Source organism: Anser anser, assembly GCF_964211835.1.
Source record: "Anser anser genome assembly, chromosome: 1".
Classification (NCBI taxonomy): Eukaryota; Metazoa; Chordata; class Aves; order Anseriformes; family Anatidae; genus Anser; species Anser anser.
Window position 1 is genome coordinate 208,709,706 of NC_139720.1, and position 27,958 is coordinate 208,737,663.

Below are 27,958 nucleotides of genomic sequence, written 5' to 3' on the forward strand. Positions count from 1 at the left end.
AGGGCTGTCTGTTAACCCAACATGATATTCTCTAACACTAACGCAGACAGAAAAGCCACTTGGCTGGGGGTAGCCTAGGATGAAGTTGCAGACTGTAATTGGACCACGGGCAGTGACTTACCTGCCTTGCTCTAAATGATTAAGAGTCAAAAAAGGATGTAAGTGCTGAGTGCTGGGCACAGAGACTGCCTTTCTGGTCTTCATTTCTTCCCCGTGCCTAGTACAGTAGGTTCAGTCTGAGACTGGGCTCCACATGTTCCCGACTTGCATTAGGTATTAGTCAGGTTAGCAGTGGATGCCAAGAGAATTTATATGCTGGCATGTCAGAGAAACCACTTTCCAAATAGTTTATTTCAGCATGTGAATTGATCCAATCTGTGACTCTGTTGGGATGAAAAATACTTTAAGAAAAAAGAAAATGAGCATGTATGGTCAAATAACACTAGAAAACCAATAGCAAAGACAAACATTTGTCTCCAAAAAAAAGGGATGGGAATATTTTAATGTACAAGTGCATAACAGGCAAAGAAGACAAGTTTGTACTCCTGCCTATTCCACTTGCTCTTGCCTAACAAAAGCTTCTTTGAGCTGTAGTTTTTATATTTGTAAAATGTGAGTGATGGTATTCCTGTGGCCTATGAGGACTTGTGATTACTTTTCTGCTACAAACATATTTCCTTGCTACAAACACACGGGGTGTTGCTTGCACTAACCTTGTTTTCCATCTCTTAAAACAGCTTCGATCTTGTTACCATCGGCGGGATCTCCATTATCCTGCACTTCGAGCGGGCTCCCTTCATCACGCAGGAGCACACGCTGTGGCTGCCCTGGGATCGCTTCTTCGTCATGGAAACCATCGTCATGAGGCACGAGGAGAATGAGATCCCCAGCTGTGATCTCAGTAACTTTGCTCGGCCCAACCCTGTGGTCTCGCCATCCCCGCTGACAGCTTTTGCAAGTTCCTGCTCAGAAAAAGGTCCTATTGTTCCTGAAATCCAGGTATGAACCGTACGAGCCCAGAAGAAGATGACCCAGTTCCTTTCTATCCTTCTTTTGCCTGCTTTGACCAAACTGAACGATATTATGCTTCTGTGCCTTTCCCTACCCCCCTGCTTTGCTAAAAAGAAGCACTCCCAGTTTGTCTCCCCATTTTTCAGACGTTTGCCAGGAGCACACACTCACGAGCACACACGTAGCCAGAAGGTTTGTTTCCCCTTTTGCCTGAGAGATGGAGACAAAGCACTTGTGGCTGGCAGTGCAAACCTACGTTGGCTCTGCTTTGCCTTCACCTTGGACGGCAAAATTCACCCAGGAATTCAACTGGGACCCTGTGCAACCTGCAGCGACCTTCTGGCAGCCCTTTGGCAGTCAATACTCTAAAGCACAGTGCAAGGCTTAGGATTTTCTTATATTCATGCTTTTATTCTGCTCAGGAGCAACTTTGATCTGCTGGGCATTAAAGACTTCAGTGGGAGGGTATTGGGTGTGAAATTCCTTGGGTTTTGAAGACACAGCCCTCAGTCTGCGACGCTGCTGGGGCGTGCAGTCAGCCAGAGAACGGCCTGGCAAACGGCCAGCGTGTGGAGCACCTGGGTTTTATTGCATTTCGTGACACATGGGACGGCTGAGCAGAGTGGGAGGGTGGTTTTTTATTCCTCATCCCCATTTTCCTGGTGTTTAAGGACATATGGGTCACATAAAGTAGTTGTAACAACCTACCATGGGTTCAAAGTATTTTACTGAGTGGAAACTGAATGATGCAAACAACTCAGGTACCCGTCGTCTGTAAAAATACTCACTGCTACACGTGGATGTAGCAGAATTCAAGCTTTCCTTTCTTGGGCATGTTATTCCCTGGGTCTTAGATGCCAGCATTCAGTGTACCCTGGGTATTGCTTTTAGTGACAAATAATAACCTGCCAAGGTAGAAATAATAACAAGTGTAGCGACAAATTGTGTGCTTCCTGCTTGACTCCATTGGGGTTTCGGTAGCGTTAATGAGGAGGGAAGTCACTTCATATCTTCTAATTGCGGAACACCAGGTACTGAACCAGGTACTGAACAAATGAAGCTAGTGGTCTCTTTACCTTTCCCTCTGGGCCAAATCCTGTGAACTTTTCTCACACTAATTTCCAATTAGAGGCCCTGGGTTTGTCCCAGCTTAATTACTAAATAAGTCTCATATCTCGTAATGTCCATCAGATTGCAAATTCTCGGTTCAATTTTCACATCTCTTTTTCTTCTTCCAACAAGCACCATGAAAGGCAATGTTCAGTGCTGAAAGAAGCAAATATCTGATACAGTGATACTACAATCATAATCTCACTCAACCTCACTCATTATTTGGTAGGGTACTTGTTAGATTTTGTTAATTATATCTATTGAACTAAAACATTCTATAATTTCTCTTCAATAACAGTGTGTCTGTCTATTGACTGTGAAAGCGGCCAGGGATGTAGATCATAAGCAATGGTTCGATACGATTTCCTGACTATAGATGTGTAGTGCCATTTGAAATGCCCTGCAAATATCGTGCTTGGTCTCCAACTGGCAATTCAGAATAATTCTCCTATCAGTGTCTTGCATTACATCTGCCAAACCCTTGTGAATGTCACGGATAACGTGGACATCCCAAATGGCACTGGACACCTGTAGTTATGGAATGTAATTAAGTGGGATTCATTTTGAGATTAAGGCGTCTAAATCAGGTGTTCACCTACAGTCGTCTGGAGGTGTGCTGGATGTTCGAGCTCCCATTAAACCTGACAGAAATCTAATCAATACTGTCAGCAGAGCCTACAGATCAATTAAACTGACCATCTTGAAGGTATCAGATTCCCACTGACAGTATTGGTTAGATCTCTGCTGACTATAATCAATGTTTAGATGCCTAGCTCATATACGCACACTTATAAGTCAACGACTGGATTTAGTTGCTGGATTTAGATGCTTAAACTGGAATTGAATCCCACTTTCAAGTTAATATGGCAAGATTCACCTTCTGGAGAACCTATCTCTTCCTTTTGCCAATGGAGAGACCTGGAAGAATAGCTTGGAGGAGTCTCCTAACTTTTAGGTTCCTAAATTTGAGTAAGCCCCCCATACAACATGATGAACAGTACTTTTCCCACAGGCCAAGTGGTTGAGCCAAAACCTGTTAAAACTGTATTCTTCCTCAAATATTGACAGATGAAGGTAAAAGAGTTTGTGATGTAGGAGTCATGGAAGAGACTCTGCTGTTATAGCAGAGTCCTGACTGTACACTTCAGTTCATAAACGGACTACTTTTCATTCCTGTACTGGGTATACGTACAATATAAAATAGCCTAGCTGTCAGCTTCTGCAGCTGCATTTTAGAATACATAGTCCACATTAGAGAAATGTTAAATATAATAGTAAAGAATATACCTGGGAGGAGTTGACAGGCAGATGGCAGGGCTGGGAAAGGGATTTTGACAAGCTAAAGGAGTGGGCAGATAGGAACCTCACGATATTCAACAAATACATGCAGTGTCTTCTACATGGATGCATTCAAAAGACTTAATAATACATTTTAAGTGTTAGATTCAGGTGCCTAAACACGGATTTAATGCCATTTAAGGTACCTTGAAGAGTCCCTTCAGACCTCTACCTGTAGCTTCAGGAAGGTGGAGATCCCAAGAAGTTCCATGTCAGATCAATCATCCCTATGCAGAGGTTTTGGATACCATAGGACATCTCAAAGGCACTAGGTGCTTGTGCTAAGGTCCCCGAATCAGGCCCTAAATGCCTTTCTTTCTCAAAATTCCTTCTGAGCGTTGCATTAAGAAAAAAAAAAAAAAAAAAAAAAGATAGTTTCTTGCCTTATATACTGGCAGAGTGAAGAGTAGCTGTAAGAAAAACATGTAACCCTGCACACAGAAACAGTATTTTCTACATTGTCTCATGCAAAGAGTGGAAGAATTTGCTACTAGCACAAACATAGATTGCCACCCAGGTTTGAAGGGAACAAGGCAGTGAAAATTGCTAAGTGGTGAAAATCCCTCCTAAGTCTGAAGCTCCAGCTCTTCTGACTGAGCTGGTGGCTCGACCACTTTTGCTTAGGTTGTGATAAACTCCAGGAGCCCTACTCTTGGACACAGCATATGAATTTGTCTGGACAAAGCAGCAATTATCAAAGAGAAATAAGTACACAAGTCAGACATCATTACTTTTTGTGTATTCAGGGTATTTTAAAGTTTATTTTTCCCTCTTGTCCCACCAGCGTCCTGTTGGATTATCCTTCTCCCACCCTACTTTGTTGCTAGTTTAGCACTGCTTACAATCTACAAATGCATTTCGGATAATCTGAATTACCATTTGAACCAGATCTTCAAGGAGGCACCCTTAAACACAATCCCTTGTGCTGCTCAGTGCCTCGGTACCACTGCGCTGACCCTTCCTCTGAAACGGTAGACAGCAGAGACACACCATGACAGAGAGGAATAATTATTTCTGATAGGGGTTTGAACCAGACATTGCAAATAGTACCTCAGTGACAATTATTTCTGTCTGGCTTTTTCCTAAAGGGGTTACATATGAAGACAGATTTGATGCAAGGGACCACCTTTACTGCAGCTTGGCTCAGCTGGTCTCTGGTTGAGCCTGGTCCCAGCCCAGCTTGTTGCTGAGCTCTGAAAATATATTTTAAAAATCCTGGGTTTTCCCAGTTCTGTCATTTTTCAGCTTCCTAAGCGCTGAGATATGTAAATTTAAAAGGCTGCATTAGAGAAAGTAAATATTTATGAGCACGGTGGAACAGCACTTTAACTTCTGGATGTGTCCGTTTGTCAAGTGCTGCAAGCCCAGAGGTTGTAAGTTATCCCTTGAAAAAGTGTTAGGCCTTGGATAATAGCTTAGAAGAGGTCTTTTCAGGGGGCAGATTACAACATTTGTCGTTATTTATAACTCTAACTAGAAAACCTGTAAGAGATGAGCAAGTTGTCACATCAGGGAATTTTACTGCTCCCACATAGAGGGAACTGAGTGTGGGAGGCGCAGAAGTGGCTTGGAGAGCCCCAGGACAGCTGTGATCCCTTCCTGATGGGAGGATCTCTTGACCCACCTGCCTTCCAGCCTCTGTGCCCTTAGCATTATGAAAGCTGATTATTGCTGGGGAAGTATTTTCATAGCTCATTTTGGGCCCAGCACATGAAAGAATTGCAGAAGTGGTGCAGGAGAGAACAGAGCTAGTTATGACCTCCTGACACATCCCATTATCAGACCAAGTTTTCAGGCTTGCTGCTAAGCTTCTACCTTCATCTTTTGAACTTTCCCAAAGGTTGCCAGCTTGTGCTGAAAGTGACCATGTTGGGTGCTTACCTAAGGATGAAATTTTCTGAAAAGTAACAACTAATTTCTTTTCCCAAAAGAACTGAGAAAGAAATGCCCTTCATCACCATTTTGCACAGGAGAATCAGCATGGTGTAAGGGATGTACACTGCATTGCCTTCCAGAAAATATCCCTGCATTTCTCCACCTAAAAATAAATAATAATAATTCTAAGATCTGATTATACTTTAGCAGGTAAATTACCTGAAAATCCCATCTTTACTGAGTCTCCTCTATTCTCAAAGCAGAACAGGGTCAGACAAAACTTTCCCTGCAGTCCTTCAGTCTTCTGTGAAATTCTGTACTGGAATGGAGACCTGTGAGGTGAACGTCCCAGTCAGTCAGCAATGTCCCCACTGCGTGGCTGGAGGAGAAAACAAAGCAACTCACCTAGAATACCGATGAATTTGGAAAAGGAGGGGAAGGGAGAAAGCAAGGCAGGGGAAAGATGTTGCTGGTGGTAGGTCAGGTCAAGAGCTTCATCACATAGGTAAGATGGGAGGGAGTTTTAAGCAAGCACCAGGATAAGTAGGAACAAATGTGAGGGCAGAAGATAAAGGTCAAGGCAAAGGGGGAAAAAAAGAGTCTAGAGCTAGGCAGGGCAAAGAGGGCCAGAGGTGAGGTAGGAGAGTACAAGTTACAGGGAAGGAGAGAGGAGTAAAGGGGAAGAAATGAGATATGGCCAGAGGAGGGAGGATGGGAGCACAATTAGTGACATGGGAGAATGGCAGGTTATGGTCAAGACTTGGGAACATCCATGAGGATACAATCCACATGCCAAGGGCTTGATATTTTATTGGAAGAAAAAGCCAGGAGGCGAAGATTAGCAACTACAGAAGCCTACCAAGATAGAAAAAATGGAAGCTATACTGTTGGGCTTGAGACATCTCAGACACCAAGCTCCTTTCGCCATGAGTCCAGGGACTCCTTTTAGCAACGAGTCCCATTGTAAACACAGACTTAAACAAGATACTTACTGATAAACTCTTGACTCACTCTTGGAATCATAGAATCCTAGAATCATTAAGGTTGGAAGAGACCTTCAAGATCATCCGGTCCAACCATCACCCTACTACCAATATCACCCACTAAGCCATGTCTTCATCCATCCGTAGGCCGAGCTCGATACATTCCAGTTGCTCTCTCACATAAAAAGCAGCTCTACCACCTCACCTTCCTGGCCTGTCTTTCCCAAAAGGCATGTAGCCATCCATGAGAGCATTCCAATCACGCGAGCTATCCCACCATGTCTCAGGAACTGCAATCTGATCGTTGTCCTGTGACCACACACAGGTCTCTAATTCTTGTTTATTCCCCATGCTGTGTATTTCACTGTATGGGCAATTCAGAGAGGTAATCGAGCATGTAGGTTTCCCAGGAGGGGTCAAAGAGGATGCTCCATGTGTCCCATATGTACTGCCACAAGAGGCACCCCAACTTGAGCCGTGTTTTGCTGACTACCCTCTTTCTGTAACTCTCTTCTCAAATCTTTCCTAGTTTAAAGCCCTCCTTACCAGGCTGGCCAACCTGTTGGCAAAGACACGTGTGCCGCTTAGTGAGGTGGATACCATCTCTCCCCATCAGTTGTCTATCTTTAAACAGGGTCCCATGGTCACAGAAACCAAAAGCCTGTTGCCAACACCAGCGGCGCAGCCTGGAAAATTTGTCTCTTCCTCCTCCCATCCTCCCTCCTCCCTGGAAGGATTGAGGAGAAAATGTCTGAGCTCCCAGATCCTTGACCACCATCCCCAGAGCTCTAAAATCCTGTTTGATAGTTTCCAATTTGCCCTTAGTATCACTAGTGCCCACATGGAGTAGCCACAGAGGGTAACAGTCCAACGCATGGAGAACCCTTGGCACTTATACCATGGTGTATCATATTTGATCCCCTGGCAGGCAACAATTCTCTCTAGACAAGAAGTCGGGTCAGCAGATAGGTGCCCTGGCAGGGAGTCACCCACCACAATCACCCACCACTTCTTCCAGGTGTTCCCACCAAGCACGGGGCCTATAGGCCCAGTAGCTTCCCCACAGCAGCAGTCGCCCACTACTGCTGTTCTCCGATGTAACAGCGATGGAGAAAGAGGAGGCATTCCTGGCTTCCAGAACTAACTCTATAAATTATAAATCTGATTTTATAATTGATGCCTACTAGGTGTGCTTTTTTAGACGTGTCTACCAGAGCTTGTATAAAGGTGTGTTTGATTAATTGCAGCTTCACTGCCATTTCCTGTCTGCTCGGAGCTGATTTAACACTCCTGGATTGCTTTTCCACAGGCTCTACAGGAGGAGATTAACGTTTCCGGTAGTAAAATAAAAGTGAGTTACCTGAGCAGTCGCACAGCTGGCTACAAATCAGTCCTGAGGATCAGCATGACCCACCCCACCATCCCCTTCAACCTCATGAAAGTCCACCTCATGGTGGCCGTCGAGGGGCGCCTCTTCAGAAAGTGGTTTGCAGCTGCTCCAGACCTGTCCTATTATTTCATCTGGGATAAGACAGATGTCTACAGCCAGAAGGTGTATGGGCTTTCGGAAGCTTTTGGTAAGTGACCCCAGGGCCTGCGTCTCTTTTTAGAAGCAGGTGAGTGGCAATGCACAAACGTTGTCGAAGACTGTTATGGTCCAACTGCTAACACATAAAATGGTCCCTGCTGGTTCACTGCTGTTTCCTTGGAGAGGATTGGGCCCAGATGTTCAGACAGCACACATTTTCCCAGCAGATGAATGCTTATCTATTCTCTGGCTCTTGGCCCAGCATACGTCCTGAGCTGCTACCATCATACCCATGCAGAAGGAATGAGCTGGGACTAGAGGCATTTGGCTAACTCTCACCTACAGCTGAAAGTTGTCAGCGCTTCTTTGAAATAAATCCTTAGAACTGAGTCTTAATCTCTTCCCCTCCTTCTGTCTGACCTTCAGGATTACCCTGATCTTATAGTTTCCCATTTATTACCTTTTTAAGAGTGTCATCCCAAGCTGGGATGCTGTAGGCGTGATGCTCTTCTCCTTTGTACCTCGTGCAGTCACTTCCATCTGCAAAAGACTGTCAGAAGCTGCAGGGCAGAGGATGGAAGGGCTCTGCATACTCTACGTGCCACATCCACAGCACCAAGCAGTATGGCCCATGCCTTCCATTCTGCAGGGACGGAACCTAAGTCCTCGCTGCAGCAGGAAGCTGTGCTGTGGCTATAATATCCATGCAGAGACACTCTTCTTTCCAGTTCCTGCTGCCATCCCACACCTCACGTAGTGAGCCCTGTGCAATGATGTTGGAAGGAACAGGTTATTTTGAGTGTGCAGTGAGTAAGATGATGCTGCTCTGCAGTTTTTCTTTCCTATCTGATGAACAGCCAGGGGAAATTTATGTATAGGTCTTCAGCAGAGTGTAGGCAGCCTTTCAGGATGCCAAGTCAATGATATTAGCAGCATGGGAGAGATCCCAAACTAACAAATATAGCTCTTGTTGATAGAAGGATTGTTCCCTGGTGCTTTATAGCCCCACAGAAGATAAGTCTCTTTAGAGGAGATGTTTTCTAAGAGGGAGAAGAGGTGCCTTCCTTGTACTCAGCTGCCTCGAGTAGGCTGGGTGATACAACATGCTGAACCTTACACAGTCTGGAGCCCAGAATAAGCAGCATGTCTTCATATTACATACTGAAATATTATGTTTACATGCTCTTCAAGATGCTAGATGAGCAGGTGATGCATCACTCCATGATGCAGCTCTGCAGCCCCAGGGTACACAAGCAGGTCTGAGGACATCAGCGTTCAGGCTTCCAGTGATTACATCCACCAGCAGAGTGGAAAATATCAAGTCTTCATTTCCTGAACTACAGCTTCCCCTGATATTGTGTGAACCTGCAAAGGGTGATATTTGATGGGGGATCCTGAGTTCACTTAGTGCTCAGCACTTTTCAGGATACCAGACTTTTTTTTTCTGGCAAAAAATGAGCTATATAATTGCTTTTCATCTGTTCAGAACTTACAATTCTGCTCTGCTCCAGCTGTTAGTACTGAAAAGATCTGGTAGGGCAGAAGAAAAGCAGACCAATGAAACTGGGTCTTGCGCTTCTGAGAAAATAAATATTCTGTCAAAAACGTGATTCTCGTTCTACTGACATCATTTTACTCCTAAGTAATTCCAGTACGTTCAGCAGAGTTACTCCTGAAAGACTCTGATTAGACATCATGGCAAGTCAAACCACATTTTGCTGTGTACCCGTTTGACATTAACAATGACCACAAGTCAACCTGGTCTAAGACTGCTGTCTTCGAGGGATTCACTGTCCCTCGCTTCATTTGTATAAGTCTTTACTTTCCAAGTGAAACCATGATTTTTAGCAAATTCCTGACATGTAGTCTTACATCAAAGATAGCAGATAAGAGTAAAATGCTCCCATTTAGGAGCCCAGCATTATTTTACGCTCTAGAATAGCCATGTTTTAAGATATGTCTTTAAAACAGCGCCTTTTAAATATTTAGCACATTTGCCCAACATCTACAACTGTGTTGACCTTTTTAAATGCAGGATGGTCTTTAAAGTGGGAAATATTAAGACTCCACATTATGATTATGACATTTTAAATGAAATAGGTAGTTGCACTTAGAATTGTTCTTACCCCTGCTCAGCTGAAATTCTGTGTGTGCTGATTGTGCATTTCCAGGTTACTAACCTAGGGGGGGTCTTTTGTTTCCCTCTTGCTCACAGTTTCGGTGGGTTATGAGTATGAATCTTGTCCTGACTTGATCCTGTGGGAGAAGAGGACGGCTGTGCTTCAGGGTTATGAAATTGATGCTTCCAAGCTTGGAGGATGGTCCCTGGACAAGCACCACGCCCTCAACATACAAAGTGGTAGGTTGACTGTAGCACATAACAGGAGAATAATGCTCTGTTGCAAGGCCCAGCTGCTTGTCATCATGAAGAATTCAAGAAACGGAAAGGATAGAAACCTGACCAACACAAGTACTCTACCACGTATGCTAACAACAAATTATTTATAGTAACTTGCATTTAGGAGCAATGCTGTGTGTGTAAATCCAAGAGGAGCTGACCATGGTGAAGCAAATGAATGTCCATGAAACATGTAGGCATCTCTAACTTTGCAGTGTCTTAAAAGAAGGTGATTAACAAGGAAAATATTCCTTAAATAAATAAGGGGAGTGAATTCAGATTGGACCTTCCATTGATTGTAAATCCACCCCTACACATCCTGCAACGTGCAAATGTACTTGCAGAAATGAGAGGCTTTGTGGGTTATAAGGGAAAATGGAAGGTGCCAGAGTCCTTGAAGGGAGCTCAGGACTGCATAAGGAAGGTTTGGAGGCTGATGAGCCTCCACTGAATACATTCAAAAGATGGAAGCACTGTCTCTCTCTGAATGATAGCAGTGGTATGGGAGCAAACATCTAAATTCATCCCACACCACTGCTGAAAACACTACACTTATAAGGAACATAAGCAGAGCTCCTCTGAGCTTTGCAGATGAAACATTTCTCTAGAGAATGCACCATGTTTTTTTGTCTCTTATCTTTTCATGAGCTATGTGATTTTTTTTCCCTGGTAGGCTGCAAATTACAGAGCAAAGAGGGACAGAAAAGGAAGGTGAAAATTCATGAGATGCTGAAAAGTGTATTTCATTCAAAAGTAAAGACGGTCTTGTTCTCCCTCTATACTTTTATTTTGCAAAAAATGTAATGGGGCTGTATAAAAAATGCTTACTTCAGATAAGGGGGCCCTCCTTGAAACCATCACAAAAAAATATGATGTGATGATACACCCCCTTGCCACCTGATAGCTTCCCCAGCTGGCATCCAGCAGTGCCATTGTGTTACCCTTAATTTCCTTATTACTCCTTTCTCTCTCTAGGCATCCTGCATAAAGGAAATGGGGAAAACCAGTTTATTTCCCAGCAGCCGCCTGTAATTGGAAGTATTATGGGCAACGGCCGTAGACGTAGCATTTCTTGTCCAAGCTGCAATGGGCTTGCAGATGGGAACAAACTCCTGGCTCCTGTTGCCCTAACATGTGGGTCTGATGGAAGTCTTTACGTCGGAGATTTCAACTACATCCGAAGAATCTTTCCCTCTGGCAATGTCACCAACATACTGGAGTTAAGGTACCCTGTGCTGCATGTGGCTGTTATAATTATGCCATTAAGTTGTGCACAAATCTTGCGTACCCAAAATGAGCAAAACCTTTAATAAAAAACACTAAAACAGAAAAAAAAAAAAAAGAGCTGCCCAGATTTGCCTCTTCTGCAACTCTGCTGATTTTGACTTACACCAGAGAAACATCAGCCTAGCAAGATTTCTTCCAGAATTGAGTCATATACCAAAAATATTGTCACATTTTTGTGCTGCTGAATCAAACTGTGTTAATGTCTCCCCTTCAGTCTAGTTAGAGACCAGTGGGAATTCTTAAAATTAACAACCAGCCTCCGGGATAACCTAAACGTGGAAGGACACAGCACTGATGACAATATGTAGAGGTTAATCAGGACAGATGATCATTCATACTTAAGACAGGATGATCACCCAGGGAGTCACAGATTCAGGGCTTTTTTAGTTGTTTTTGAGGGACAAACATGTATCAGTTCCCTGCAGTCTCCAACTGAACAGCTGTGTCAGGGTGAAAATATAGATGGATCATCTTAAAATGAGTGAAGCATTTCCTTTTACCCTAAATAACAAAGGAAAAAAATTATATAAGGAGAAATAGTGAGGCTTGTTAAGGAACATTCATTAAAAATAAGGAAGGGGAGGAACATTTCAAATTTATCACAAGTTCTGAGGAAATTAAATAGACTGTGACTGAAACAAAATTTCATATTGACATCAGTGGTGATATTTTTCATTTGCAAAATTTCCACAACAAAAACACTTCCTGCTTCGATGCACCACAGCCTGCTTCTGGACCCTTCATGTGGCCAGATGAGACTCACCCCAGGAACATCACTGGAGTTAAACCAGTGTTTCTGAATGAGACCTCTCTGCTTGAAGGACCTGGCCTAAATTTCTGAGATCTCAGTATGAAGTTAACGTTGTAGGGAGGTTCACATTCCCATTTAGCTCTCAAGGTCTGGCCTGAAAGAGAATTCCCAGAAAGTACGAATCTCCCCGCTGTACTCAGTTTTAACATCCTGTCTTCTGGGGACAAAAGTAAGGCCCCATTTCTGCCAGGACTGCCATGCGGGAGGTCCCGTTACAGCTTACTAGAGCAGCAGGATCCCATACGGCATTTTGTATTTGCATTTGCTCCACAAGGCCACAGGTGGAAAATGGAAGGGCTGAACTGCAGCAGAATTGGTTTCTAAGATCCTTTTAGTCCCTCATTTACAAACACACCATAGGCATTAGGTCCACAAGACTTTGCTGAAGGCCTAATTTGGCATGCAGAACTGTCATTGTAGATCATGGCATATGAGAAAAAAAAATCCAGACAGCTATCTCAAGGCTGACACTTACAGAATAGGTGTCTTGCTCTGCCCACAGAAAGACCACAAACTCAGGATTCATTGTGTGAAGCCCACAATGATGTGTACAGTCACATCCCAGAGGGCTGGAGTACCTTTTGAGTAAATAAGCAAAAAGCTGATTCATGCTGTTCATTTATTTGATATACAAATACATAATCTCTCTCGTATTTATAAGGCAAGAAGATGGGATAAATCTTCTGTGCTGGTCCATATTAAAGAATATAATATTCTTCCAGTGCCAGAAAGTTATTTTAATGACCAAAGGTGAGATTTCTAGAAGAGCCCAGGTGATTTGGGGCCCAAATCCCACTGCAACTCACTGGGATTAATATCTCATTCCCTGAAGTACAATTTTGAAAACCCGATCCCTGTTTCATTGTCAGTGGAAATACCAGACCCAGCGGAGGTTTTGCAGAGTATTTCCTGACTGGAAAAGAGAAAATTGGAAGCCTTGACAGAGTGGCCTTGCTTGCTTTTGCGTAGAGCCACAAAGTTAAATTTACTCCAGATTTAAATCTGCTGGAACGATTGCTGCTTCATCTGTGCAAACACTTAGGTTACTGGATCTAATAAACATTTCTTCACTTTGGTGTGCTATAAAGTAAGTGAGTTCAGATGCAGGCTGACTAAAAGCTGGGGAGGAAAGCCATTGCTTTTGTACTAAATGGAGTTTGCTTGTGTCTTCTCAAATCAGCATCTCTGCAGAGATTAACACCCTCATGATTTGGCTTTGGGTTTGGATTTTTTTTCCTTTTTTTTTTTTTTTTTTTTTTTTTTTAGAGTGTAGTGTTCTGTTGCAGAGAGGAAAGCAAATGCATTGTGGGTCACAGATAACTGCAGCATGGTTATAACCAGCCCCATGAAAACCGTCCAGCTCGGCATAATTTCAGTCTTCTGGGCTGGAGTTCATGAGTTTACAGCAATGAACTGCCACCCACAACTATGCAACTGTAAAGTTATCTTTGTAAATCACAAGGTATTGCTTTGAGGATAGTGAAAAAAGCTGTGAAGATATCTGCATCTACATATATTTAGCTCGGCACTGCTCTGTATGATAAAGTCTGCCTGGTCCTATCTTTTGCATAAGTGGATAACTCCAAGCAGGTGAGATCGCACTTCCTTTGTGATATGCAGCGATACATAAGTGAGCTCGCTGACAAGTAATATCCAATATAAAATATATCAGTGTCATTCCAGCTAAGTCTTTATTTATTATTGCATTGTATGATACAGTTACTGTCAAGTTTTCAATCTGCTAATAATGCTTCAAACTGAGCCGCTAACACCTCATTCTTTCTTCTATTCCCTGCTTTCCTGTCTTCTGTCAGAAATAAAGATTTCAGACATAGGTAAGCCAACCAGTGGAGAATTCTTATGCCGCTCCCTGTCTTGTTGCATGTTGTTACACAGTAAGCCATGAGTGCCATTTCCAGATGATTCAAGAGGAAATGAAGCTGGTGTGATTAAAACTGGCGTAGGCGATCAGTCATCAGAATGGGAAGCCATTAATCACAGAGCAGAATCACACAGACTTCTGCAGGATCGGTTGCAGTTGCAGACAGAGGAAATACAGACACAAGAAGCAGGGTAACAGGAGGAGGAGGGTGGAAGGAAAAGCAGGTGGGAATTCAGCAAGTAAAGAGAAGGCACCGCCAGGATACAGGTCGCTTGGAGAACTTTGATGGAGAAATAATCTTAATAGGGTGAAGTGTCTTCCCTTTGAGTTTTGGGGAGTGCAATGGACAAAATGAAGGGCCAGAAGTACCCTGGCATCACTCATCTAGCGAAGTAAGGTTTTGTAACTCTGTCAGCTTGCGCTCTTCACAGAGAGCCTTTGCATTTTGTGAAAGTGTGTCAGGCTCAGATAGGAGGTAGCGCAACTCGGAACCTTAGCCAGGAAATGCAATAAAAAAGAAAAAGAGTAATGACAAGAAAACAACATTAAAGACAGACTCCTAAATTGGAGCGTTGTCACTAAGAATATTTGTCACTCGAGTTCACTGGAGTTGCAGTGGGTTTGATCCAATCAGTTGCATTCAGGAAGATGTCAACCTCCTGTCACTGCCTGTGTTTGCAAGGACTTCTCTGGCTCTGACAAGTTTCCCATCCTTCTCCCCAGATGCTTTCTAAATTAGAAGCTTAGACTGTGGAGTTGGGATATTTTTTTTGGTTTAGTTTTCTTTTTGCATTTGGGATTGGGGATTTTTTGTGCTACGTGCTTTTTATTTACTGTTTCTTTGATTTTATAGAGGCTGTGCAAAACCAGAAATGTTCATTTTATCTGCATGCCTGGAAATGCAATAGAGTAGAAAGTGTTTTTTTGTCTTATTGCCAAAACATTAATGAAAGGCTGAGCTTCCCCTGTATAATGAACTGGCCCAAGGGGTCTATTAGTTGGGCTGGGAGGTTGGTACACAAGACCTTTGCACTGACTGTCTTCATCAGGCTGAGTTCCAGACCCCAGCTTCTCTTTCACATCATTCGAAGGCAACAGAAAAACTCATTTCTCTTTGGAACAGCCAGGTTGTATCCTTAATGACCTAGAAATACACAGCCACTAAAGTGCACCTGCTTTGACAGTGAAGGGCAGCAGCTGAAGAGCTGTTACAAGAAGCGTTTTTATTATATGAAGACAATCACTGAGTCAAGATATATGGACTGGCCGCAAATGCTGCAGATGCCACCAGAGCTATACGAAGTTGGCAGGGCTTCAGCCTGTAGGCAATTCCTGAAAAATAAGAAATGAAATGACATCAAGCCAAGGCATTCCTATTCCAATGCAGTCTAAAGGGAACCAGTAAGGGCGGAGGAAGAGATGAGGAGCTCTAGATCGTGTATTCCCTTCTGAGACTACATTAAGAGAGTCATCCACGTGAGTTAGCAGCTGCTCTGTGTCATTTGCCATAGCACGTCATGTTAGGAAGCCTCTTCATCCCTGAGCCACGAAGAAATGAGTGGGTGTAGTCCTAGCTTTGAGCTCCAGAGGGCCCTAACCTTGACATCATTGGCAGACAATAATTGCAATGGGTGAGATCCACAGGAGCAAACCTCAGTGGGTTGGAAAAGCTGCGATCCATATGCAAAAGCTTCCTTGTTTCAGGGAGAAGGATCTCTGGAGCTTGTTCTCCAGAGGTGCTAGAGCTACCGACCAAGAGGCTTAGCTCTACAACATGGCATAGGTAGCTGAGATCCATCTCTATAACAGCCAGAAAGGCTGTGGGCCAACACAGAAACATCAGCTAACCCAGAAATCATCGTGAAATAGCAATGCATCCCAATTTTTCCCCCATTTGTCATTCAATAATAGATGAATATGAACTTATTCCCCTATGGCTATGTGTATGGACCTGTCTTGATGGGCCAACAGAAGCTAAAGACCTTTTCCAAGCATGGCTATAACAATTTGCAGTTAATTGGCATTACCTTTTCTCTGCAGAAACATGGAGGGCAGTGAAGCATTTCTGTCTTGCAGATGTGCAAAAAGTGGCCACACTTAAACATATCCTTCCTTTCTTGTTTCCATCCATACCTCAGAGAGACGAAGCTACAATTAGTGGCAAAAAGAGACGCCTGAGAAAACTGCCCTAGGTTCAGATCAAAAGTCCTTTGCAGTCCATGGGCTGGCTTACAGCATTGCTGTGAAGTTTTATTATCCAGCCTGCGACACCAGAAGAGCTTTGGGCATCGCACGCAAACTGAAAACACTAAAAGGCCAAGTGTAAATTCAGCTCACTGCACTGTGTGGCCTCCTTATGTGCTAATCTATTGAATGTCACCCAGGGAAAGAAAAAAAAAAAAAGGAAAAAAAGAAAAAAGACCAGTACCTCACACAAGCTATAATAAAATCCTCTGTTTGCGAGCTGCAGGGTGCTTAGCATGGAGCCATGGAAACAGCCCCTCTGAACAAAAACTCTTGGCTGCAGGAATTCAGCAGTTCTTTAGTCACCAGCAAACGCATGTGGCCAGCGAGGCTCAGAGGGGAAGAGGGCAGCTAGCACAGAAAGTTTTACGGAGGTGATTTCATGTGCTTGAAACGGAGGCATCAGATCCAAAAAAGCACCAAGGCTGTATTCGGATCAGCTGTTATGGATAACTAACTTGGGTGTTGTGACTGCTCCTCTCAGGTGACCTCAGAGCCACGTTGCTGCCATGAGCAGCAGTTGTCATTTAGAGGAGGTGGGAGATGGCCTCGCATCTGAAAAACTAAGATGCAGGTCGTCTCGTAACACAAACGGTGAAAATGTCAGATGAATCACACCTCAAAAGTTGCTATTTCTCTCCATCAGCTGTAAAAGGAGTTAAGGCAGACGGTTTGTATGTAAGCATCTGCCTTGGAGACATCTGAAGCTCAGGGGGATGAACAGAAACCAGCAAAAAGGTGCAGTCTGCTGTGCTGATGTAGGTAACCTGCTCAATCCAGGGACCATGTCCTTTTTCCCAGCTTTATTCCTTAGAGACTGGCTTCCCATGTTGGAGCAGGAGGCTCCTGCAGACCATGGACTTTGCACCCAAGGGAATAATGACAACCTTTGCTCTACGCCTATCGTTGTACTGCAGAAGCAATCCAGATGAGTGCCACGTCTGCCTATTCACCCCATATTTTATCACTTTCCTTCCTCTTGTCTGTCTGCTAGGAATCATGTAAGGCATAAGCACTTTAAAATGGAGTTAGAATCCCTTAAGCTATCTGCAGAGCTTTCCCAGATGGTGCTGGCACTATCCTGTCCTAAGAATGAGAATGAAAAGAGGAAGGGGACAAGGCAGATGTATGGGACAGCCTATATGCAACCCCAACCCACTGGGGTCACTGTGAATTTGAAAGATTTCCCTGTGCTTTCTCAGCACACCAGGTATATAGGAAAGTCATTTCACCTTCGTTTAACTTTGGTTAACTTCTCATAACTTCTGCTTATGAGACTGCTCCCAGTGATTACACCATTGTGCCTGCTATTACCCACTAAAGAGCCTGTTTTCAGGAAGGGATCAGCCCACCCCATCCCAGCATCCCCATCCTGTTTTGTTGCTCTGGGGAATTAAAATATCAATGCAGTGCTCAGAGTTTCTTCTAAAAAATCTTAATAGCAAAAGGAACAATCTGAATAGGAAATCAGCTCTCTCCCTCCACAGCCCGTTTCCAGTGGTGGCAGTCTCAATATGGGGGATAAATACTCAAAGGCTACAAAAACTGTAACTGATTGTCTTCTGAGCAGTAAAAAATCCTGTCTTTTGTTTTGCTCCTTTATCTAACTGAGCAATGAGAGGGGATAAAAGAAAACAAACCCAAAAATCTTCTCTGCTTTGCCCCAGGCAGATTTATTTCAGTTGTTGCTCAGTTCAGTCCAATTTGCCCCTTGGATTTGCCTTCTGATTGTGACTTTAAATAAAAAGCAAAGCCTCCGTGTTCCTGGCTCCAGAGCTCATGCGTTATCACAGATGAAGGGAAGCAGGTTGGGAACTTTTACAGATTTTTATTTTTTTTTTACAGTACTTTCACAGAATGTTTATTTAGCATCTCTCATCCTGAAGGATCTCAAAGTGTTAAACAAAAGCTCCAGCATCTAACGCTTCGCGGTTCATGCGAGGGCAGAACACGACACCTTCCCTGTACAGTGGTGAAAACTGTTGGCCAAAGCTGGTGGGGTAAAACTGCAGCTTGTTCATTTTTTAACAGTTTGCATTTGAGCAGCCCTGCTCCAAAGCACTCCAGCTTAAATACTCCATCACGTAAGCCATCCAAGGAAGCCTTCCCACACACAAAAGCCCTATGCACGGAGCAGTGTGTAGGAGACCATGATAAGCCATGCTAGTAAAAATAAGTCTAGTTGATAAAAACGAGTTAGTGCTTGCTATTGCTCACACAGCTGAAAAGGCAGAGCTTGTGTTGGGGCTGCCTGTACCGTTAATAACATTAGATATAGAAAGGTAATCATGCCATAGGATTTCACTATCAGCTCACCGGCTGAAATCCAGAATAGGTTTTAAGTGACCCAAGATTATTACTGTCCCATAAGTAGTTTAATAAACAGAAGTTTCTCTCTCCACCTCTTCCAAGGTACATTTGCTAGTAAAGATGTGTGTGTCTCTGTAGTATCCAGCTGTGCAAAGGATTAAATAAATAACCACTCAGAGCTCATTTTTTAATCATAAATGCATAATGATGCGAACTGTGAATTCACCCCTAACTTTTTTGAGGAGCCTATTTTCAGGACCTCATTAATAAAACTCACCTTGGGTTACCAGCATCTACTCCAAGTATTAGGTTAATGCAACAGTTTTTTACTTAATTCAGGTAGGAAGGACCATTGAGCTTTTCTGCTGGATGGTTATTTCACTTTTACCTGGTTCTCTGATCAGTGGTTAAAGGAAACCAGTATTCACTTCAGCGCTCATTCTGCACAAGAGCTGGAATTAGGAAAAAGTTTAAGATCTCGCTCTTTCACAGGTTGTAATCAGTAAAAAGTCCACCAGAGTGAGGCTGTGAAATCCAAAAATAAATTACAATGATAGTGCTGGGAGGGGGAAGCAGGAACCTGTAGTTCTGCAACCATTTTTTTCCATCTTGGAGAAATCATTTGATTTTACCCATCCTCAAATGGCCTGTTGTAAGACTCAGCAAGAGCTATCTGCGCTTTCCAAGATGCTAAAGAATTGCAAAGTGCCATTAAAAACGTCCTCCTTTTGTCCACCTCCTGTGCAAAACAGAGATTAGGAACAGCTCCAAAGCTGGCTGATGACATTCAGCTGAGCATTGTTAGGACAGTCAGTGGAAAATGCGAGGATCAGGATGGAGGATGGATTCCCACCGGGAACTTCTTCCACCAGGGCTGAAGCCACTTGCTTCGTGTGAGTGACACGCAGGTAAATGAAATAATGCCCTCCCAGCCTGCTGTCATTGGGAGGGAATACAGATGGAGACTGAACTGTCAGGCTGGAGCTGTCTTGAAGGTCAGAGCATTTTATTTAGCAAGAATCAGTGTCATTTGTGGAGATGAAATCTGTTCAGACTTTAATAGGATAAATCACAGGGGATATTCTAGAATAAATCAGAAAGGTGGTTTTTTTTTTCCTTTTTTCCCTCCAAAGTATTAAGTGATTTGAATGAAGAACCAACTTATGGCTTTTTAAACCTGACAATAATTCAGTGGGTTTTATGTGCCTGAAGAGGGGTTAATTTTCCTAACATAAAGGTTGAAGGAGGGAGGAAATTTCTTAATACAAGGGACAGAGTTAACTGTGATTGACATTTGGCTTTCTAAGCAGCTTCTCCTGGAACATTGCACTAAGTGCAAAACGTTGAACTATGGCCCGTACATTTATTATGAATTCTAGTTAGCTGATGGGTTTGGACATTTTTGAGGTGTTCTGTAGAAAAGGAGAGAATTTTTCATACTCCTTCTAATTATGACTTAGCCTTTCTTAGAAGGAAGGAGCTCTGTTTTCAGGCACCAGGTGCCACACGTTTCATCTGTTAGTTTCAGGCTTAGAGCAGATGCAGCTCGATACATGCTGGTAGTACACACTTAATTTCAAGAAAATAAAGACTTACCAAGCCAGAGATAGAATCCTTCAAAGAAAGATTCTTAAAATTGTGTCTAAATTCATCAGGTTGTTGTTGCTAAAACAGATGCTGGTTTATCCATTTCTCCAGTCTTCGGCTCACTTAGTGCCGTGGCCAGGGAACTAAAAAAATACCTTTCTGTCTGCTCACACCATTTTATCAGCCACCCTTTCTTGGGTTCAAGGAAGCAGTGAGATAACGAGGTTTAACAGGGGACTGACGTTCAGATCGCTCAGACCTTCTCCTAGTTCATGTTGTTACTTAGGGCAAAGCGTGATGCTCCAAGGACCGTTTTGTTTCTGTCTTCACTGAGACCCAGCTGAATCCAGTGGCAGCAAACATTTTATCTCCACCAGGACAGGATAGGACTCTGGGGTCTTTGCTGAAGTCAGTGGGATTTATACACAGAAACACCAGCTGAGCCCCAGTGCAGTGATCTTCAAGAGTACATCTTCAAGGGCTTTACACTTGGTTTGCTTTGGGGTTTTTGTCCTGGGGTCCTTCTCGGGAGGCCAGCTGTATTTATTTTTCACTTTGTTTTCTAGGTCTAGTGTCCTGTGCTTTCCCTTCACTGTCTGGCACTGCACTAACACCAGTTTCAGGGCTATGTCCATGTTAAATAAATTAATCCCAGACATTGGAACTCAAGCTGTAGTAGTTCCTGGCATGAGTTTGGCCAGCGAGCCCTTTCCTTTGGCAGCTGGCCTCCATGCCAGAGAGCACTCCCCGCACAGCGACTGGTAACAGACATAGCTCAGAAACCTGCTGTGTTAACACGTCTCTACTGAGACTGCAAATACAGCACTGCTGCACTTTCCCAGTCTGTCTGCCCTGTGCATTTTTCTTCTCTGAAGTTCTTATATTGCTTGTTGGTGTAAGGAAACAAATCATCCAAATGATAATAATAATAATAACGTTATACCCTTGTTTTTCAGCCACAGCCCAGCTCATAAGTATTACTTGACCACAGATCCAATCACCGGCTCCATCTACCTCTCTGACACCAACAGCCGACGTATCTACAAAATCAAGTCAACCACATCAGTGAAGGACATTGTGAAGAATTCAGAGGTGTTGGCTGGAACCGGAGATCAGTGCCTTCCGTTCGACGACACCCGCTGCGGAGATGGAGGCAAAGGCACCGACGCTACCCTTACAAATCCCAGGGGTGAGACTGCTTCTTCTCCACAGGCTTTTTTAACAGGATCTGTTTGAAAGGGACTTGTTTAGTAATGCTGGGGACAGCTCTCCTTTCCTATCCGAAAATAACCCAGGACTTTGCAGGCCTTCCCAAGCCAACCCACAAGCATGTCCTAAGGGCTCATCTTTGGAAAAATAGAATCACAGAGTCATTAAGGATGGAAAAGACCTCCAAGACAATCTGGTCCAACTGTCCCCCTACCACCAGTGTCACCCACCAAACCATGTCCCTAAGCACCACGTCCAACCTTGCCTTGAACACCCCCAGGGACGGTGACCCCACCACCTCCCTGGGCAACTCGTCCCAATGCCTGACCGCTCTTTCTGAGAAGAAATGTCCCCTCATTTCCAACCCGAACCTCCCCTGGCACAACTTGAGGCCGTTCCCTCTGGTCCTATCACTGGTTACCTGTGAGCAGAGGCCGACCCCCAGCTCCCCACCCCTTCCTTTCAGGTAGTTGTAGATGCACCTCACTCTCAGACCGTCCTGGTCTTCACACTGAGTGGCTGGGACAAGTGCCAGACCAGAGGTGTGTAGCAATGGGCACATGTGCAAAGAGCAATAGAATAAATCCACCCATCAATTTTATGCCCGCTTAACTACTTATGCTCCTTACCAAATAGCAGTGTTTGGTCCTTACCAATCTCGGTAGGATTCACCTATGTTCAGTTCATTAAGGCTCTCTTGGCATTAAAAAAAAAAAAAAGCAAACTCTATTAGCATTGCTATATGTAAAATACCAACAAAACCTGCAGATAGCTCAGAGATACATAAAATTCAGGTTTATACATTGACATGAGGCACCGTGGCATCTAACTTAAATGTTGTAGCGGGGTGGATGCTAATTTTGATATAGGAATTGTCTAATTCAGTATGACTTCACCTTTCTCCTGATTAGCTTACTTATATTTGATAAAGGCACAGCCAAATCAGAATAAAAGCATCACACAGCCTTCATGGCTGTGAACTAAATTGTTCAAAACAGGTTTAGCCAAACATATGCAGTCCTGCGTGTAGCCAAGACTTCAGTCTGGCAATCTCAAGGTAACAAGCCCTGCATATGGAGGATGTCGTTCCTCCCAGCTGTCCACAGCTCCTACGAAAAAAAAAAAAAAACACACAGAGGGTGTAAAGCTGGGGTGGAAGATACTGTTGGTACACACACCTTCTGCAGTGTTTGTGAAGAGAGGAGGGAAGAGCCCCCGTGCAGAAATGGTGCTAGAAATGTGGTGTTTTTGCCTCCTGTGCTCTGCAACTTCTTGCCCAGTTGTTTGGATTGTGGGGAGTTATTTATAGGTTCTTGGCTTGAGCATCAGTGTGCTGTAGGTTTCCTTTTTCGTTGCATCTGGGAGTGGTAGCTCCCTCCTTCCTTACCACAGCGATTTCCAAGCCCATCCCAAGCTCTTTGTAAAGCAGCTCCTCGGCAAAACCCAGGGATCCTCTAATAAGTTACTTCCCAAAGAGCAGTCAGGGTGAAGGCAGCTGAGCTCTTGTTTCTCTTTCTTGGGAAGTTATTTTTCTTGACATAGAGATGACATTATGGTTACTGAATCCAAGAAATCCGAACCGATTTAGTGACCTTTTGTGTCAGCTCTACTGATTTTTGTTGTTGTTGTTACATGTGAGCTAGTTGTTTGCTGGCAGGATGCAGAAGAAATTACCTTGGGAGACCTGCTCTGTGCCAAAGAGCACTCAAGGCCAAACTGCTACCCTCGTAACATTCAAAGGGCCCAACATGGGTTCCAGGCACTCCAGACTCCCATGAGGTGACCATTATACTGGGATGAAGTATTGCCAGAGGCACAGATGTAGAAAGGGAATGGCTACCTGTGGGCAGAGTAGAAATTGTCTCGTTGAAATGAGAGGGCTGAGTGAAAAGAAAATTAAGTGACTAGGGCAGAGAGATTCAGACAGGCTAGCAGATGAGTCATGAGATCAGGGAATCCAGAAATCCGTAATCCAATTTTCTATACCACTTTGATGTTCGACCAGTCCAAAAAAAAATTTTTTTTGGACCTCCATTCTCCCTTGTACAAGATAAGAGGAATATTATTCATTTCCCTACACAGGTGGAGGTTGCAAGGTTTAGCTGAATTATGTTTCTGCATTCACTATGGGAAACAGAGCTCTGGAGTTCAAAGCTTTCAGCGCTGAAATCCTTCTTGTTGGCAATTCAGGCTCTCAGGAGGCTGTTCTTCCACCTCTATCATACCGCGGCAAAACGCATGCATTCGTTCCTCATCGCTCAGGAATTTCACAGAACAGAAGTAAATTGAGAGTGAAAGAGGAAATGACAGGAAGCAATATGGCAACAAGAAAATAATAATCCAAGAGCCCACACCCCTGATGGAAAGCTCGCAAACAGCATACCCTGATCTGGTTCTAGCCTGAGTCTGCAGTCTGCTGAGACAAAAGCTTTGGCAGGTGCGAGTCCCTTCCCATTCACCTCAGTAAATGATTAACAGTGAAAACTCACACTAACGATGTAATGTCAGCATTGTTTACACCGTGCATCCTAGCAGAAACATCCAGCAATTGCTCTTTCTTGGTGCGACGGTATTGCATAATAGTTCAAAATAAAAATGAGCTATTGCACAAGTAGCCAGTAGTCCTCAGGCTACCCTCTGCTCCCCTCTCTTGGCAGGGAAAGTGAAGGGCCAGAGGAAATTAGAAAATGATTCTGCAGCTATAGAAATATCAGCTGGCCAGGGCGGGACTCGGAAAGTTCATCTCTTTAAGAATCACTACTCTTCATGGGACTCTACTTTTAAAGGCTACAGTTAATTTTTAACTGATGATAATTACCATGTATTTTAAGAACATCTTTGCAGCTTGTTCAAAAGGTGTAAGGAAACAAGGTCTTGCCTCCACTTTCACAATGCTTTAATCAGCTGATATCTGCAGCTTTCTGGAAAATACTGAAGGAATATAACCTGCCAGGTGAAAAACAGCAGTTCATAAAAACTGGAGAATCAGTCACGGGGTGTCAAAATAGGCTTTTGCCTACCTCCAGCCTCTTGGACCAATCGAGGATCTGATCTAAGTAGAACTTTTGGTTCTTCTTTCCGTGGAAGGAAACTTGTACCTTGAAGGCTGGTTCGTTCTGTGTCAGTGCACGTCTGAGTTGTACGAACCAGTCTCTGGACGTGCCCTGGAAGCACTCCTGGTGACAGAGCCCAAGGGACACAGCCCCCCCAGATATCACTGCTCACAGTGATTCTCCACTTTCTGAGCAGGAGCCTTTTCCCCATAACATTGGTCACCTCTTCCAGTTCCCACCTCGCCTCCCACCAGTTCAGAGGGGATAATTTCTCCAAAGTGTGTTCTGGATAGAGGTCCTTGTCTTGGAGAGAGAGAAATCCTTTTTGGCTTACACAAGACATTAGGACGGATAAAAGCCACCCCTGGAATTTCATTCTTCCCCTATCTTTGGCTTCTCTGATAAAGGTAGGCTGTACAAATACAGGACAGGTAGATCGACAGAGGAAATAGTGGGGGCAGTTGTTTGATCAGTGTTTATCATAGCTGTTAGGAACCAATCTGATCCCTCTGTTCATTTGCCACAGAGCTCAGCAAAGCTTTCAGACGCTAGCGAATTTCAATGCATCCTTGCAAATTAAAGTGTTACCACTTTCTAATTATCATCTGCTAATAACGATCGCCTTCTACAAGCAATCTAAAGAAAAATTAAAACTCCAGCTTGTCAGAGCATTTGTTTTCATCTGAGTACTCACCAGTGGTTCTCCTTGGGAAAAAAATGTTGTGGCAGAGAAATTACCAAGGAGCCTGCAATTAAGAGAGACGGCAGTGACAAGTCTATACAATAGGAAGATGGTTTCAGAAAGGACAGGGCTGGGGCCAGGGGTGTCTCATTCATTTAGCACCACAAAAACAATGCAAAATGCAGTAATTGATTTGGGGACAGATTGCTTCCTTCGCTGCGTCCTGCTGAATGTGTAAACAAAATCTCAGTTGTTCGCTAAGTGTTCTCGGGTTTGACAGAATTATAAGAAGAAACTCAGCCTTCCACAAGCACTTAGAATTTGTATCATCAAATAATAATGTAAGGGCTATTTCAGGGAGGACCAGAGGCTGATTGAACAAAATATCTTGTCTCCAGCTGTGGCCAGAAAAGACACATAGGGAAAGGGGCAACAACAGTGACCTTTCCCTGCTAACACTCTGGTCATTGACATTTGGGGAGCTTTCTGAAGAGATTGCACCTGGACCCGTGATTAGATGCCACCATCAATTTGTTGAGAAACCTCGCTGAACACCCATTCTTTTTCTTTGAAGACATCCTGTGCTAATTTCCGTGACTTATTTAGCCACAGTCTGAAGAAGTCTTGTCTTTTTGAGACTAGAAGAGTGTTTGTTGTTCTTCTCTCCCTGCCTTTCCTAATCCATTCTTGTCCTCTAGCTCCTTTCTTGACCACAGCAGAGCCCCAAGTTGATCATTGCAGAAAACTTGCACAGAAATTCCACCTTCTTTTTTTTTCCTGTGAGCTATTTTACGGCTTGTCATTGCATATGGGTAGTTAGACTTTCTCCTTCCCCTGTGAATTCCTCTGTACTTATTGACATTGATTTTCATCTGCCATTTTATCACCCAGTTATTCAGCATCCAGCCTGACAAGAAAGCTCTGAATCTGGATTCCTTTAGTACCTATTTTTTCACTTAAAAGGGTTCTCCCCACCCTTTCTTTTTTTATTTTTCCAAGTAGAGCTATACGTGCAATGCAATCGCTTGTAGAGGTTTCTTTTTTATAGCAGAGTCATTGTGTTCCAGTATTTGCAGTGGCACCTTGCACTGTCACTTCCTCACGCCACAAGGTCCTGACATTTCAAGCAAATGTCATCACATCCCAGCTTCCTACCAGCACAGCTCGCTGGTGCGATGCACGGGGTGCCGCAGCCCTCGTTCCTTACGGGATCGTAGACTATCCAGGAGGAACCAACATGATTTCCTACCGCATCTATTTCATAACTCGGAGCTTAAAATTTGGACCTGCAACACCACCTAGTTAATGGCAGCAGATGTTTTCTCTCAGTAGCTGTGAGATTGAACTTCGAGCTCTGTGCTGAAAGTCTTTAATTCCCCTTATGTTCCTATGGAAACATGAGAGGAGCCTTCTGCCAAAGCAACCCAAGGCCTTTGCCTTTACATGCGTAACATGCGAATTACCCGTTTCGGTGCCCGTTTCCAGCTCCCAGCACTGGAACTGTGCCGTAATCAGATAGGAGACACAGAAATCCCTATCAAAAAGTTTGATCTGACCTCTACAATCTGCTGCATAGAAGCTGTGAGATGCCTCTTTCTCTGCAAGTCGTCCCTCCGAAGACACTTGTCTCGGGGAGAGCAGGGCTCCTCTTTGCAATTCGATTTAATTCCGAGGCAATCAGGTAAACTCAGGAAGGGACCGGAGTATTTGCTGTGCGAGGGGCAAGTGGAAAAAGGAATTAGACCTTTGACAGGCTGAAAACTTTGTTACCCTGCAGAACATCCTGGGCAATGCCAGGTAATTGAGATTGCTAGGCTCCGTGGAGGAGGGATAAGCAGAGAAGTGCTCCGTGATAGGAATGCATGCACCTGCCATCGCCCCCAAGCAGGGTGATAAGTGGCAACTTTTCTATCCCACTTTAAGTTATTTGGCTGTGCAAGCTCTTTGTCTAAGCCGGAATGCAAAATAAACTTGTGCTATATCAACCGATCGGAGCCAAGGAATGCCCGGATTATTATTGCTGTAACTGGTTAATCAGAGCAGCCATCAGAGCTCAGCACCGCGCACCGAGCGGCTGTCAGCACACGCTGCTGATAAGTCCAATCCAATCCATATGGAACTAGCTAAGAGAGAAAATTCTGCCTCATTTAAAATCGCATTATCCAGCCTGCCACCCTTCACTGCCTTTTGGCCTGTCACGCAGACTAATGGACAGGAGCCCTGAAAAAGACTCGTTGTGAACCTGGGACACGGGGTAAGAGCCTTTTGCGCCTGACAAAAGACAATTAAGACCAAGCGAACCTTCTGTCGTGCCTCCTTTTGAAAAGCACATGCAGCACATTGCTTGAAGAGCTCAGCTATACTCCTGCTTGTCAAGCAAACACCACCAAACCTTAAGGAACTTGCCATTTGGTGGGCAAAATAATTAGAGGAGCGGGAACCTTCCAAGCAGATGTGCCAATATCTCGGCTGGCTCACTGACCATGGTGCAAGCTTGGGCACGATGCTGACAGATCTCATGGCAGGCAAAAACAACTTCTTTTAAGTCATGGATGCAAGCAAGACATTGATGCAGATTCCTCCAGATCTCTCTGTAGCTTTTGACAAGGTGCTAAGATACAGCTGATGGGCTGGTATTGTGTAGGAAGAA

At 43.9% G+C, this 27,958-nt stretch overlaps 1 protein-coding gene across 6 annotated transcripts in view; it reads left to right on the forward strand.

Moving 5' to 3' along the window:
- Positions 1-27,958, forward strand: part of TENM4 (teneurin transmembrane protein 4) — a 1,267,116-nt gene that overhangs the window by 1,186,899 nt on the left and 52,259 nt on the right. For all 6 annotated transcript variants that reach the window (XM_083820251.1, XM_083820252.1, XM_083820255.1 and 3 more), the window contains 6 exons: positions 738-999; positions 7,627-7,894; positions 10,061-10,204; positions 11,219-11,468; positions 14,156-14,176; positions 21,321-21,553. In XM_083820251.1, coding sequence (XP_083676377.1) covers positions 738-999; positions 7,627-7,894; positions 10,061-10,204; positions 11,219-11,468; positions 14,156-14,176; positions 21,321-21,553 — 1,178 coding nt within the window. The remainder of the gene's footprint in view (positions 1-737; positions 1,000-7,626; positions 7,895-10,060; positions 10,205-11,218; positions 11,469-14,155; positions 14,177-21,320; positions 21,554-27,958) is intronic.